General features: G+C 37.4%; 2 protein-coding genes across 6 annotated transcripts in view; both read right to left on the bottom strand.

The window, feature by feature from the left end:
- The window catches only part of Nek10 (NIMA related kinase 10), a 228364-nt gene extending 226108 nt beyond the window's left edge, over positions 1-2256 (bottom strand). The window contains exons 1-2 of one of the 2 annotated variants that reach the window (XM_031361786.1): positions 2065-2256; positions 253-310 (exon numbers count right to left, since the gene is read on the bottom strand). The gene's annotated coding sequence lies outside the window, so the exon portion shown is untranslated. The remainder of the gene's footprint in view (positions 1-252; positions 311-2064) is intronic. The other variant, XM_031361785.1, reaches the window with a different exon arrangement.
- A 2656-nt stretch (positions 2257-4912) lies between these two features.
- Positions 4913-16410, bottom strand: part of Slc4a7 (solute carrier family 4 member 7) — an 89137-nt gene continuing 77639 nt past the window's right edge. For 3 of the 4 annotated variants that reach the window (XM_031362282.1, XM_031362279.1, XM_031362280.1), the window contains 3 exons: positions 12900-12997; positions 10868-10975; positions 4913-8816 (listed from right to left, as the gene is read on the bottom strand). In XM_031362282.1, the coding sequence (XP_031218142.1) occupies positions 8735-8816; positions 10868-10975; positions 12900-12997 (288 nt within the window). In that variant the 3' untranslated portion in view covers positions 4913-8734. The remainder of the gene's footprint in view (positions 8817-10867; positions 10976-12899; positions 12998-16410) is intronic. The other variant, XM_031362281.1, reaches the window with a different exon arrangement.

Raw genomic sequence — 16410 nt, 5'->3', positions numbered from 1 at the left:
CCATGTCCCCACTGCCCATGCTCCCTCTGCCCATGCCCCCACTGCCCATGCTCCCTCTGCCCATGCCCCCACTGCCCATGTTCCCACTGCCTATGCACCCATTGCCCAGGTGCCCACTGCCCATGCCCCTGCTGTATGCTTCTTCCCTGTGAGGATGGACTCTCTCCCCTGAGCCCTGATCCTCCTATCAGATATTAGTTAGAGGAACCAGAAAAGTAACAAATAGTTGGCTCAGAGTTCTGATTCTCCTACCTCATCTTTCTGCTTCTTGTTACGTTGCGGGGGTATGTTACCAGGCTTTTTTCATTGCCTAAAATTCAGATTTTCAGGAAACACTGCTTGTTAGAACCGACCTCTAGATGCCATCTACCCACCCAAGGGTACATCATTTCCTCCAACCTCAGCCTCAAAGTCTGCTTGGTTCGAACACACAGAGTCATTCTAGACTCCTCTTTCAGCTCCTACATCCTTTACTGGTTGTGCTTTTTGCCCAACCATCAGCTGGTCAAATCCTGAACCCTTCAAATGATGGATAAATAGTCCATGAATTCATGACTTGAATTGGAGCTGAAGCCATACACCAAGCAGTCTAAAGACAAGGAGGTATCCTAGAAACTGCTCTTGACTAAGTCAAAAACTTTATTTTACCTTTGTAAACCAACTGTGGCTATTTAACAACTGCTACCTTCATTCTTTTTAACTACATAAAAACAGCATATGTATGTTGCTAAGCGTGGTATACATTTAATGCTTAAATGATTTAAAGCAATCCTGTGAGGTAAGTGGCATCACTATCTACATCAGTAAAAAAAAGCTTAGGGGCTTTTAAAAAAAAATTTATAGTAGGCAGAGAATTTAAATACTAAATCATATGGGACTCAGCTCTTGCAAACAATACTGTATTTCTCTTGTTAACAATCTGAAATCACACCATTACTTTACAATTCAAGGAAAATCCCTAAATTAACATTCACTTATCAAGAGGATACCTCTTGACTTTTCCAGAAGTCAAATAATGTTATGAAAAGCTCATAACTTCTTCAGAGATTCATTCTTTACCAAGTCCATTTGATTGCACTTGCCAGGTGTCTGAGTTAGATGATGGATCATGAACAAGTCAGCCTTCTCACACTGGCAGGTATCAAAGTAATCAGGCAACACAGAGACAAGGACAGGGCAGTAAGTGTCGTTCCCCACATAGATAGTCCATCAGTACAGACAGGCAATGTGGCATGGACCATGTTCTGTGCATGGCTAAGACTGAGTTGGTGTTGGCTAACTGAAGACTGGAATAGGGAAGTGTAAAAATTAAAAACTAAAAGACAAGTGAAACAGTGGTGAGCAGAGTGAGTGGATGGATAGGGACAAACAACAATCAGTAACACTGGATTGTTTAGCCATGGCACTGGTAGAATCTGTGAGATAGCTTTGGGGAAATGATGGGATTTTTGTTTGTTTGTTTTTGTTGTTTGTTGTTTTTTTTTACAGAATGAGGTACATAGGATGTGGTTGTGGGAATGTAGATAGTGGTAACACCCATAGGAGTCCAAGGGCAGTAGGGTCTGTTAAGGTAGGGTTGCACTGAGAGGCACCCACAACTGCAGCTAGGTGCTGGATGTAGGTAGGTAATGGGCTCAGACTTAGGGGAGCATTCTAGGTCACATCTGCAACAGAAGTTACCAGAAGGCAGACATTCCGGTGAAGCTTAGCAGAGCCCATCCTATAAAAGGAAGACAGGAGTGTGCTGCTCACAAAGGAGATCATAAACCTCCAGAGGCAAGGTATGAGAACTGACTGCAAGACACATACCAGCTGTTCATCCATACCAGGTTATTCATTTCTGGAAGCACCACGCAAAGCTGAACGTGTTTCCTACCACACACTCTTCAACACAAGCTCATCTACTCTGAGGAGGCAGGCTCTGGCTGACTGACCCCAAGGCTGTCAACATCCCTTTCAGGGAAGGTCCCTGTGGCTCCCTCAGGGAAAGGGAGGCCGCTCACCACCCCCCAAACTCCCAGCGGCCTTGGGCCTCAGGGTCATCTAACGTCCTACACCACTCACCGCGCAGGAGGACGGCCCTCTTTTCAGGCCAACCTCAAGTCATCTTCCTTCTCTCGCTGCAGAATCCCCGCGAGTGCAAACCAGTTTCGACTCTGACACCTGTTGGGTTTTCAGTCTACTCCTCTCCTGGCCCAGAAAGGCTGAACCAATGCTCACATTTCTTTCTCCTCAGCCTCGGGAGTTCAGCCTATCAGGAATGACAAGGCTGCATGGTAGAGCAGCGCCATAGCAACAGGTGACGCCTGCTCTGCTACCTTGGCAACCAGTGATCGCTAGGTGAAACCCAGGATGCACGAACCTAACCTAGGCGTTAAATCCTGGTAGGAACAGCTTTGGCATCCAAAAATAAACAAGAGATTTGCCTCAGGTGTTCCAAGAATTTGTATAAACTGCAAATCAGTTCTCAAAGATTATAGGGGGAAAGGATACACATGCTTAGTTTCTTATTTTAGGGTTGTGAAGGGCCCAAAACTTTTTTTCGGGGGGAGGGGGGAGGCAGGCTCATGAATTCCAAAACAGCTACTTAAAGAGTCTTTTAGATGGCACAGAATCACTTCAAGCTTCTACAGCACATCTCAGACAGAAAATGCTAAGGGCACATTCATTATGTAGACACAAGAGCTCTCTATCAGACTCCTGTCATCATATCATTTGGTAGGTTTGCAAAATGACACATTTTCCAGAAGTCTGCCTTAAAAAAAAAAAAAATCAAATTGCATTAAAATTGCCTTTTAAAATTGCACAACATAGAGCCTTTAAAAGTACCAAATTAACTCAGTGGTCAATTTTTGGTGAGCACAATTCCTAAGGATGTCATCTCACTTGCTCTTCACATTGTCTAGTCATTACTTTTCATTCTAGAGTTGTAAATAAGAATGACCCAAGCAGCCTGGCACAGATGTAAGTGAAAGAGAGGGCAGGGCCACTGGCTCTGTAGTGATAAAACACAAGGCTATGTATGTCCTTGACAACACCCTTGGGCACAGGGTTCTACCCAGAGTATATATGATACTGGAGTTTGGGGTATCTCACCAGAAGCAAGAGGGCTAGGAATTTAAAGTTAGCCTAGGCTACATGAAACACCACCTCAAAAAATTAAATCAGAACAAAAATAAAATAAGAATTTAAAAGTACAGTTGTATACTGGAAATGAATCATGGGAAAGGAAACACGGCACTAAACTTCAGAGCATCAAACCTCAGGGCTGTTGCTTTCAACTAACAGCCACAGAAGTCATGGGGTTGTAAAGCTGGAGTAGAATACAAAGTGTTTTGTAAACTCCTAACTACCAAGCAGGGAGTCGACGGGACAAGCTGAAAATTGACTGTCCTCCCCAGAATATCAAATGTGCTTCCTAGTTTCTACTTTTCCATAAAATAAATGTGAAACTAATACTTTGACCTTTCCTTTGCTCCATAAGGCAGTATAACATCCTAGCTCTGGAAGACAGATGGTTATCTCCAAATATAAGTTCCCAGCATGCACTGTGCAGTAAGTATCCATGACCTCACAGAAGCTCCAATGTAAGGATTCATGACTGTGGGGGCCTGAGCCATGCTTCATATCTTGTAATATAGTTCAATTCTAGGAGACTTACCCATTTTTTGTTTCCTCCCTTTACTATCTTGAAATGAATGTCTAAACTACACAAAGTAAAATGCATTGAGTCCTAATAATAGCATAAAGTAAGAAAAGACTGAAGAGATGGCTCAGTGGTTGAGAATATTTGCAGAGATCAGAATGCAGTTAGTCAATGCAGACCTTTAAGTGGGCTATGGGGGCGAGGGAGGAAGAAGCAGAAGCAGAAAATGTTTTCAAGCACTGGAAGAGTCTCCATTGCAGGTAGAGGACAGCCCCACCATGAGAACACAAGACTCACCAAGAGAACTCACCTCAGATCAGGCAGGCAGTAAGCACTACCACAGCAAATAGCCATTAAGTGAGGGATTCCCCTCCTGGTAAACAACATTAACAATAGCCTCCTGTGTGTGGCAAATGTAAACTACCTCTTCCAAGTGTAACAGAACTTTCCCAAGCTATATTTTTCCTCATCTCACTCCCATGGCTTAACAATTTTACAATGAGACACAAGAAGTTCTTCATGTGAAAAACAGGCAAAGTCCATCCAAGTTAAAATAAAATTAGTCAAGAAAAATGGGCCTTGAGCAGACAGGTCAGTGTTATCAAGAACATGGTAACACACCACAGGGTAAAGTTTCTAAGTTTAAAACAGAAAGCAAAGATGGACTGGCATTCAAAATGAACATTACCTTCAACATTTCCTAACTATAAAGATGCCATTATAGTGCTGGAGAGATGGCTCAATGGTTAAGAGCACTGACTGCCTTTCCGAAGGTCCTGAGTTCAAACCCCAGCAACCACATGGTGGCTCACAACTACCCATAATGAGATCTGATGCCCTCTTCTGGTGTGTCTGAAGACAGGTACAGTGTACTTACATATAATAATATATAAATCTTTATAAAAAATGCCATTATAAAATCATTTTATTTTTCCCTCTTCTCACTGTCTGTCTCTGTCTCTCTGTCTCTGTCTGTCTGTCTCTGTCTCTGTCTGTCTCTCTGTCTCTCTCTCTGTCTCTCTGTCTCTCTCTCTGTCTCTCTCTCTCTCTCTCTCTCTCTCTCTCTCTCTCTCTCTCTCTCTCTCTCTCTCTCTCTCTCTCTCTCTCTCTCTCTCTCTCTCTCACACACACACACACACACACACACACACACAAGAACTGGGTGAAGGAAGCAGAAGCCACTCACTTCCCTTTCTCCCACCCCAGCTTAAACAGAAAAACATTTGCAGCTCTCCTAATAACAAAGTAAAAAAACAACAGCCAAGGACTTGCTATGTAGACTTTTATTGCTCTTTCAACTTTCAATAACATCTACAAAAAAATAGTTTTCTCTAACAATTAGGAAACAAATGTGAAAGGCAGGATGGTTCACATTATAGACTCAGGTAGAGACTTGTACTTCATATAGATGAAAAATATCAGGTCTACAATTTGTTTAATTGACTTTGGATTTTATTACAAAAGAAAATACCATTGCAATTATAAATGTCATAAAAATTGTAATTGTATTGAGAAGTTACACCAAGGTATCAAATATTATATAAATGGACAATAAATTTAAATTTTAATTTAAGCCTTACATAGTAAACACTGGAAGACACCTTACCCATACAAAGCCAAAAATCTTAAACAAAGGAACAAAAGAAAAGCTACAGAACAGAAACAATGAATGTGCAAAAAATGATTAGAAACAACAGAACTGGGGCTTACACTTTAAGTACATACAAGTTAAAATTTTAAAATAATCTTTACATGATTCCTTTTGACAATTTACTTTCCAGAAAGTTAAAAGAGACCTTACAATTTAAATGATCACATTTTATGATTAGAACACTATTTTAAAAGTTGAATGCAGCTTGTCTTTAAATTTACTTTCTAAAAATAAATAATTATTGGACTAAATGAAGACAGTTCATGTATTTGCACTACAAATGATAACAATGATGGAACCTACATAAATAAATTTCAGACATGTAAGTTACTTAAATAAACTATTTGAATTACAATGTTCTATTAATGGCTCACATATCCCACTCTGAGTACTTTGTCAGGACGCAGATGTGGAGATGCTGAGCTGTACACACTGATGAAACTACAGGAAGCTCTGGCATGACATCTCATTGTCAGAGACCAATCTTCTTTCTGTACAATTCTGAACCTGCCTTTGTGAAAGGAAAGCCAGAAAGCTTATACTCAAGCCAAACCTTCCAGTATGTGGAAGAAACAAACACTTTGGGGATAGAAACAAGAGTTAGTGATTCTCAGCAGTAAACAAATCTTTATAAATACATGCATTAACACACAAAAACATTTCAACCTACGTATCTTAGAGAAAGATTGGCAAAGCTGAACATTGATATGCCACGAGTTTTAAAAAAGTGAAGAGAGTTAAGAGTGATTTCATACACATACACAAACACTCATACAATATTTTAAAGACCTTGTACTTTACTTTCGCATATCTAATATTATTAAAAATATATATAGAATCACCCCTTTAGCATTGGGAAGCTAGTTTATTGTTTTCTCAAAAGCTCCTACTTTAGATTGAAATAGCAATAAAAGGAACTAAGTATCAGATAGTTAACACCAGGCTTCATTATAGTCTTTGTAAACACACATCTATAAATAAATAAAATATGGTGGAGGGAAGGACGTCCTGAGGTGGCCCCATGGCCGTGGTGTTCAGTAGCACTAAGCTCCATCTGAAAATCAAGGCATCTAAGAAAGTGCAGGGCTGTGTCTCTGAACTTATTCTGTAAATGGGTATGTACAAGTTTAATTATTTTGCACCTTGAGGTAAATCAGTACATAGCAATTACTACTACTCATATACACCTATTTAAGGCAGCATTTAAAAGAATCAATACATATACTAAATTATCTCTCTTGCTGTCTTGCAATGAATGTTATTCATGATTGTTATTTTCAAAAATAGCACAAGAAATGTAACCACCTGAAAGAAGCAGTAAATTACCTCTGCTCTTCAGGGGAGTAGTCGTATTAGATCACTTTGTAAGTCAAGTAGTCAAAAGAAAGCAGAAGGCATTAATAACCAAAACCACAGTGAAACATCTTAGAGACAAAGTATTCTGTACGTCATGATTCCCCACACACATTGTATAATACATTAATAATTAAACAAATCACAGGAAGATTATGATAACAGGTAGTTTTCAGTTTAAATTTTAAAATCATTTTCTGTAAAATAGATTTAACCCTTTGATGTTCTGACACAAGGAAATGGTGTTTGGAAATTCTCTTGTTTGGGTACATGAGGGGTGAGGGTAGGGTTATAATTAGCAGCAAATGGAAACTTTGGAAATCAATGTGCTGCTGAGTGAAAAGGAACCATTTCAATGGAGGTCACCTATGACCATAAGCACCATGGCGATATTCCCCATCATATGCTAAGAAGTCCAAAAGAACTCCTTAGATGTTACCAACTACTATTTTAATAAGAATCCAACTATCTCAGATGAGGGAATTACATTAATTGGTACATTGTTTAGAATAAACTAAAATGATTTCAAACTTGCTAAAAATAGTCTACTTTCGGCAATTCTCTGCATTTGATTTAAAGATCGGTTTCTTCATATTTTTAAAATTTACTTTGCAGTGGCTAGAGAAAATTAGAATTTCCTTAAAACATTTTTGCCCGAACCTTCATGTTTCATCACCTTCAGTGTTTCTGGGGTTTCCTCACCATTTCTATGTGTTATCTATCCTCTTGTCAAATCAAGTTTCATGGCCCCAAATATTCTGTCCCAAAGGCTAAAACAGCACATACTTATTCTGTGGAGAGCTATGAATATTTGCTACACGTTTAAGAGACAGCTCAGAAATACTGGAAAGTCAATGTTATCACAGAACAGAAAAAAAGCCATTTATCTAAGCTGTACAGGAAATATCCAACTTCCTTTTAAAAATATAAATATGGCAGTGCTTTATAGTAAAGGATGAAAGATTTGTCACCTGTTTTCAGGATATGATCAGAAATGCAAGTAAGCACCAAATATCTACAACAGGAACAAATTACTCTATTTTGTTACTGTCCCAAATATTTATATATTTAAGTATCACATCAATTATAATAAATATTTTAAAAGGAAATTATGGATAGTAACCAAATAAATGCACTGTATATAATGGAAAGATAAGCACAGAAAATGAAAGGTAACTCTTATAAAGGAACATTGATCCCAAGCCTACTTGAAAGGGTGCTGACTCTTCATTACTACTTACAACAGAAAGATTCTTGAACCTGACACACTAGACCACCTAAGTAGAAAAAACAAAGACAGAACAATGGGACTCTGGTTTCTAGGCAAGTATTGAGTATCGGAAAAGCCTTGCCACAAAGGTAACAAAATTTAACCATTGTAAATGGGCACTTCATAGGTTTTAAAACTGAAAACGTTATGACTTGTGTGGGTATTAAATTAGAAGTGACATAAAAATTTTTAATGTGTCCATCAAAATGGAAGCTCAAATATGAAAGTTTTAAAAAATAACTCCTAAGACATAAAGTTCCTTCTTAGAAAGTCTCCACTAATATATAATCACTGCTATGTTCATCACCTGTAAAGTGTGATGGACAGATACATGAAGCAAGCCCACAGAGAAGCCAGGGCATGTCATTTTCCCACCACATGGGCAGACTCCTTATTCTACCTATAAACACTACCAAAAGGGAAACAAAAATCTTTTGAAATTCAGGTCAAATCCTAAGTATACAGACTAAGTATGTATCACTTAAGATTGATATGATTGATTGCCACTGATAGAGATTAAAGAAAAGCAGATTGAGCGCAGTTCTCCACATCTTTCTATTGCATAACAAAAAGACTTTACCTTCAAAAAAAAAATCTGGAGTAAAAAACCATGTACCTCGAGTCTAAGAGACCACTGCATTAATGCAGTCTCCATGGTGCTCACAACAAACATCTGATGCTACTTGAAAAAGCCCCAAAGTACTGTATACATAATGGCATGGCACATGTGCTTTTTATACATAGATATGTGTGTGTATATATATATATATATACAGATAGGCATATATCTCTATATATTCCTTTTGGTTTGACTTTACAATGAAGTTTCAGCATCCATGTATTTTTTTGATGGTTCATCTTCGAAATTTATTGTCACACTCACAGGCTTTTCAGGGCTGTTTAAAACAAATAATAAGGAAGAAAATTTATTTTTAAAAGAATTAACTCTACATTCTCAAATGGCCAACAAAGAGTATCTACAATATACCTCTGAGTTTCTTGCTAATAGCAGTTTTTAACTTGGCATTGTAGCCTAGCCGCTTTTGTTTATTCTATAATCTCATACACGAATATTATGTATTTTGATCATATTCACCCCCTTACTTTCTTTGACCTCTTTCCTGTTCCCAACATAACACTTTTTTAGCACTTTTAGGGGAAGATGGTTTATTTACACATGTGATTTTGAATAGAGGGTCAACACACATGACAAGCTAAATTATAAAAGATATATACTAATGTTACTACATAGCCTTTATTTTCACCACAAAAATAATAATCTCTCAAGAGTGCTGGCAGAATGTGAACAGGAGCTAAGAGTGAAATTCAAAGAATTGTAAAATCCTATAGGCTGAAGACCGAAACTGGAAGAAGGAATAGTCAAGTTTAGAACATTAAAATTAGAAATAAAGAAATGAAGATCAAAATATATGATGAAGAGTTGGGCATGCTGGTGCACACCTTTAATCCCAGCACTGGGAAGCAGAGGCAGGAGCATCTCTGAGTTCTAGGACAACAAGCACTATACAGTGTGTTTTAGGCAAACCGAAGCTACACAGTAAAAGCCCTGTCTTAAATATCTGAGAGAGGGGGTTGGAGATTAAGTAGAATATGGATTTTATGAAAAGAAAAGGAATGAATAAGTAAATACTTATCACAAGGTAGAGCTCAAAGAGAAAGCAGCTACATCGAACAGGTTGAAAAGGCCTGCCTGGAATTATATTAACCTAGTACCTGGGCAGAATAACCAACACTCAGCAAGCACCTGGCACAAGTCTTGTCTGGAAGAAACACTTGAAGTATATGAAAACCTGAGCATTCCCAGGAAGGTACCTTGTTTCTTCTAACATAAAAATTAAAGTTCCAATATTATCAAAATAAGGTTCATGGGGTCTCAGGACTTGAAGTAAAAGAAGAAAAACAACAAAAAAAGTACTGTATAATAAGAAATGTAAGGAAGGGCTCAGAAGTTTCAATATATGATTCACTATAAAACTGGATTATATTTATTCATATATATATATGTACACACACACACATATATATACAGATATATATGGTGATAAAAATGGTTTCCTGTGTGTATGTGTTTGTCTGTGAATTAAGTTTCTTCCAAATTATTATCCTAAGAATAAATGTGTACCTTACCAAAAAAAGATATACTAAATAAAACAAAAAACACCAGGAAAACAACTCTTTTTCTTTATTCTTGGGCCAAAAGAAAGCATATTCATTTATTCATTTATTTTATTTGCTCACCTGCCTGCCTGTCTATCTATCTATCTATCTATCTATCTATCTATCTATCTATCTATCTACCTACCTACCTACCTACCTACCTACCTACCTACCTACCTACCTACCTACCTACCTATCTATCTATCTATCTATCTATCTATCTATCTATCTATCTATCTATCTATCTATCTATCTATCTACTACTTGTTTATTTAGACCAGGCTCTTGCTATGGAACCTTGGCTGGCCAGGAACTTGCTACACAAACCACACCAACCTTAAACTTGGGTCCCTCCTCCTACCTTTGTCTCCCAAGGACTGGAATTACAAATGTGAGTCACTATGCCCATTAGCATTCACTTAATTTTTAGTAACTTTCTTTTAATTTGAATATGATTATATTCAATTGAGCATTTAGTTGTGATTATAATTATAATTAAAATAATTATATTCACAAAATATATATGCACTGCTAACAGAAATTTTATTATAAAATGGCAAAAGTCCTTTTTTGAAAAATGCAATTTTAAATTTAAAAGTTATAAAACATAATCATCACAATCCACATCAGAACACAATTTAGGTAGAAGAGCAGATAGAAGGAAAGGGAGTGGTTTTGTCCAGCAAAGAGAATATATTTAGATACATTAAGTAAATTAATTTGAGTGAAAACTAGCAACAGTTACAATGGCATAAACAATTATAACTACCTCGTGTTAGGTCTGGTTACTTTGGCATTCTCAGTATTCATGGAAAGTGCCTTCCACTGGGCAGTTTTGGCCATTTCATCTGATATGTTAACAACTGAAGGGTCAATACTGAAGAACAAATACACTTTTTGGTTAGTATCCAGTACTTGCAAAAGCATTAATGTTGTCATTTTTATTAGCATCAAATAATTTCTTGTTTTCACCAATTTAAAAATTGAGAAAACATTTGGCATGCACTTAAACTAAGGTATAACAAATTATTATAAACTTAGAATTCTGTTATCAAGTCTTCACAAAGAAATTCTTGTTCCTTAAATACTCCAAAACTACGCAGAGCTGATTATGTTAGCAAAATTCACTTATAACTCTTCACTGCAAAATTCAATTTGGATGTATGCAGTTTGTCAGCAGTATTCTAGTCACAACACCTTCTGATCATAGACTATTATCATCATTGAGATAACATAAATACCAGGTTAAAAGCCTAATAACAGAGATTTAGCCAAAACTCTTAAAACTGACACTCATCAAGTAAAAATTCACAGTATATAATAAAAAAAAAAAACTTTTTCTTTTCCAAATTCAAAACAAAACAAAACAAAATTGAAAATGAAGCTCCAAGAGTAGCAATTTGGCAAAAAAATGACCCCACTAACTTTTAACTAGATATTCCCATAGTTTAGTGTCCAAGTGTTATTTTATCAGATGTATCAAAATCAAAGAATAGAACCTTTCAACATTTCTATGAAATACTGCAAAATGATATCAGACCCATCAATGGGATGATCCCACCCATAAATAACTTGCGCTCAATGTTACTGGTCACAAGTAATATGAATATTCCATAGATAAAGCTGCAATACATCTACTAGCCCCTTTTCTTTACAAAAAGAAAAACAATTCATACAAACAAGCTACAAATGCAAATGTCACATTAGACCATATTAATGAGAAGGGTAATGCAAGCCACAGCTATGAGGAGGCAGGGGCTGAAGCAGTAGACCATAGAAGTCCATGGGCATTTGGCAACTCAGTAAGATCCTGTCCAATAACAAACAATAAAATGTCGGTTGGTGTGCTGGCTAGTTTAAGCCAACTTGACAAAGTGGAGTCATTTAAGAGGAGAAAACTTCAACTGAGACAACACCTCCATAAGAACAGGCTTTAAGCAAGCCTATAAGGCATTTTCTTAATTAGTTATTGATGAGGAAGAACACATTTGTTTGTGGTGGTGCCGGCCCTGGGTGCTCTAAGAAAGTCACTGAGTAAGTTATAAGAACAAGTCAGTAAGCCAAAATCTTCCATGACCTCTGCATCAACTCCTGCCCTGACTGCTTGAACGGAAAAGCAAGGAAAAATAAATCCTTCCCTCCCCAAGTTGCTTTTAGTTATGGTGTTTGATTATAGCAATAGCAACTCAGATTTTAAAAGGTAGGGAAATAGCTCAGTGGGGCTTGCCAAAAACGTACACAGTACTAGGTTCAATACCAGATACTACAAAAGAAATTAGATGGCACTAAAATAACAGTGTAATACCAGTTATCTTATAAGTGACTAATACTTTACTAATGCTTAACAAACTTCCACCTCTGTTTATACTTTACATCATAATATTTAAGGTAAGACTGCAGCTGGGCATGGCAGCATACACCTTTAATCCTAGCATTCTGGAGGTAGTAATAGGTGGATATCTGTGAATTGGAGGACACACTAGTCTACACATTGAGTTCCAGGTCAACCAGGGCTACCCTGTAAAATTTTGCCCAAACAACAAACACTGAAGACTGAAAACATAGTATCACAAACACTGAAGACCGAAACGTAGTATCACAAAATAAAGACAAAGCCTTGGAATGGTTCCCAGGCTTTCACCACATCAATCAAATGTTCAGTGGCCAGCCTTCTAACCTGCCACTGTGCTTACCTTGCAGAAACATTTACTCACCATTACTTCAAAGAAATATTACATGCCTTATCTGTACACTTGACACATAAAAAAAAATACAGCATACAAAATAAAGTTGTATCTTACCTATATTTTAGGGTTTTCACTGGAATTTGTAGGAGACTCCCTCTTTCGAATGGAAGGTGCACAGTATCCCCATCATCCTGAAGCATCCGTTCAGCTTCCTTTAAAGCACAGACATGAAGAGATTACTTCCTCCAAAATATCTCCAGGAGGTTCTGTTACCAGAAATACCCAAGAAAGACCAAGAAATACCAAGAAAGACTTGGAAAGCCAAACTGACAGCATTATTTAAACAATGTATCTGTCCTAACTGAAAACTCTGGCAATATAAACACATATTTACAGCATGAAATTAAGATAACTACTTGTACAAACTTATTTCCCAAAGAATAACCTCTATTTCTGAAAATACTGTATAAAATCAGTATGACTTAAGTCTGAGTCTAGTTACCATACATACATAACAAAGAAGATAAAACTGAAATCTCATGTCTCAACAGAGCAAAGTAAAAGCTTGTCTATGAGCTTGAGCTTCCTCAGTAACACTGACAAAGCATGCTTGTTTTAGGGAAACGTCTGTGGATACAAGGCATTTTTCAAGTCCAAATGGAACTGTGTGCCACTGTCCTTCCAGTGGTGATAAAAAGTTATGTCTGACACTGAAAATGCCCCTTTGCTGGGACATCATCCTGGGTTGAAAACCACCTGAACAAAAAACATGAACTAAAATTATGATCCATTAATAATGAAGAAAGACCCAAAAAAGTATAGGGAACAGAGTGTACTCAAGCTCATCTCCCTCCCTATTATCAGAAATCACACCATTTCCAAGTGACCGTGTAATGGTAACTTTAATATAAATGTATATAGTAAATGAATATAGCAATTGTTTCTCTATCCTAGCCTATTCCCCAATACAACATCATAGAAGAGACCAAGAGTTATTTAATCAAGGTTTACCGCAATACCTGGTCACTCATTGATCTATTTTAATTCTCTCAACTAATCTGGCTACCTCCCAGCCCAAACCCCCAAGACACTTGCATTTTAGTATTGGCCTTGCTCTCTGGGCTTCAGATTCATTTTTTCCATTATGTTTCTTCTCCTCCTTTATGGCTCAATCTGTTTTACTCTTCTCTGTCTCCCCCTCCCCTGGCTAACATAAGTCCCACCCTTTTCTCTCTTTTGCCCAGCCATCAGCTGATTGACAAGGCAGAGAATAAAATGGAAAATTGTTTACACAAACTTGAGACAGAAATTCTTTACGTAAGCATTACAATGCACGTCCAGATTAAAGCAAGATCTGGGGGCAGAGAAATCAGTATTTGAATAACACAAGGACAATCTTCACACACTGCACAAAAACAATATGCCTACATGACAATGTGCCCAGATTTGTAACTACTACACTAATAGCCCAGCATTCTTTGTAACTCACTGGGGAAAAACTTGGACAAGCTGAATGACAGTTTTAGAACGTTTTCCCCAAGCAGATAATGTTCATTTTTGCCTGTGCTGTCTTCCGACTGCTTCTGGTCTAGCAAGACAGCTGGGGTTTATCAGCTATTCTGATCCAGAAGGTAAACCTGAAAATGGCGACTACATGCTTGACACAGGGAGCAGTAACACAAAATCTCCAAGAAAAAGCAATGAGAAAATAGATCCCTAGGCATTTAAAATGCATTTTCACTTTTGTTATTTAAATTTATAAGGTTCTGAATCAACTAATACAAAAGGCAAACAAAATAACCTGCTTATTTTATATATTTTTCCAAATAAACAATATCCTACAAGAAAAATAACGAATAACTTATATATTTATGCATGCAGTGTTAAAAGAATCAAAACTCAAGTAGTTACAATGACTATTCTAGTTATAATTCTGGCTGAGAAGTATATCCTTTTTCTATCTAAGGTAACACCATGACATTTTAAAAATTAGTACTTGATATAAACTAGAGTCTTCAGAGAAGGAGGAGCCTCAATTGAGAAAATGACTTCATAAAAATTCAACTGTAGGCAAAAGTCTGTAAGGCATTTTCATAATGAATGACTGATGGGGGATGCTCAGCCCACTGTAGGTGAGGTTACCTCTAGGCTGCTGGTTCTGGATTCCATAGGAAATCAAGATAAACAAGTTATGGGGAGCAAGCCAGTAAACAGTGCTCCTCCATGGCCTCTGCATTAACTCCTGCCTCTAGGTTTCTGCCCTACATGAATTATAGCCTTCACTACTTTTTAAAATAATTGTGAATAAAATAAACCTTTTCCTCCCCAAGATGTTTTTTGTCATGGTCTCTAATCACAGCAATGGTAACCATAACTGAGATAATATTGTGGAAAATACTACAATCAACAAAATAATATTCAGTTTCTACTTCCTATTTAGTAATAGAATAAAAATAGCTTAAAAACAAAACATCAAACCCAGAATAAAGTATTTATTTTTAAATATAATGGTATAGATCAATTAATGGTGGTACATAATAGTGAATATGAGAACCAAAACCAGGCCAGAGAGAAAGCTCAGAATGAAAAGAAGTTTGCTGCTGTACAAGCCTGGCAATCTGATCTGACCCTATAACCCCACATAAAAGTCAACAAAACTGATTTCTGAAAGTTGTACTCTTATCTCCAAATGTGTACTGTGGCATATATGCCTCCACATACACATTCTGAGCATTACACAAACACAAAACAATAAATATACTTTAAAACAAAAGCCTAAAAAATGCAATCGGGCATTTTTGGTATGCCCTAATTCCAGCTATCTGGAAGGCTGGGCAAAGGATCCTTGTGCCCAAGAATTCAACAGCAGTATAGACAAAACCCCTGTCCCAAAACATAACAGTTTGAGAGACTTATGTTTGATTATGGGTTTATTGGCATGTAAGCCTCTGTGTGTGTGCCTACAGAGAAGAAAGATTATCAGGTGTCTTGCTCCATAACTGTGGTGGTTTGAATATGCTTGGCACATGGGAAGGAGGTATGGCCTTGTTGGAGGAAGTGTATTACTGTGGAAGTGGGCTTTCAAGCTCAATCCAGCGTGGAAGAGAGCCTCCTCCTGGATGCCTTTGGAATCAAGTTTCTGCTGGTTGCCTTTGGATCAAGACGCAGAACTCTGGGTTCCTCCACCATCATGTCTGCCTGCAGGCTGCTGTGCTTGCCACCATGATAATGAATTGAACCCATTCAATTAAATGTTTTCCTCCATAAGAGTTGCCTTGTTCACAGTCTCTCTTCACAGCAATCAAAACCAAACTAAAACAATCACAGTTCATCTATTGCTTTGATACAGTTGTCTCTTCCTGAATTTGGAGCTATGCTTCCTGTCTAGGATCCAGATGGCAGCAATTGCAGGTACAAACAGCTACACTCAGCTCTTAAATTGGGTGCAGGTAAGGACTGTGAACTCAGGTCCTTGTGCTTATATAGTAAATGCTTTTATTGGATTAAGTATCTTAAACACATTTCAATTTCATTAGTGTATGTCAGACCACTAAAATACTGTCACTGTACTATATATTAACATACCTAGAGTATTTATAGTTATATTAGTCATAAAATTATTGTG

The sequence above is a fragment of the Mastomys coucha genome, unplaced genomic scaffold (assembly GCF_008632895.1).
Source record: "Mastomys coucha isolate ucsf_1 unplaced genomic scaffold, UCSF_Mcou_1 pScaffold9, whole genome shotgun sequence".
NCBI lineage: Eukaryota > Metazoa > Chordata > Mammalia > Rodentia > Muridae > Mastomys > Mastomys coucha.
Note: the sequence above shows the minus strand (reverse complement) of the source record. Positions and strands in the feature narration are given on the sequence as shown.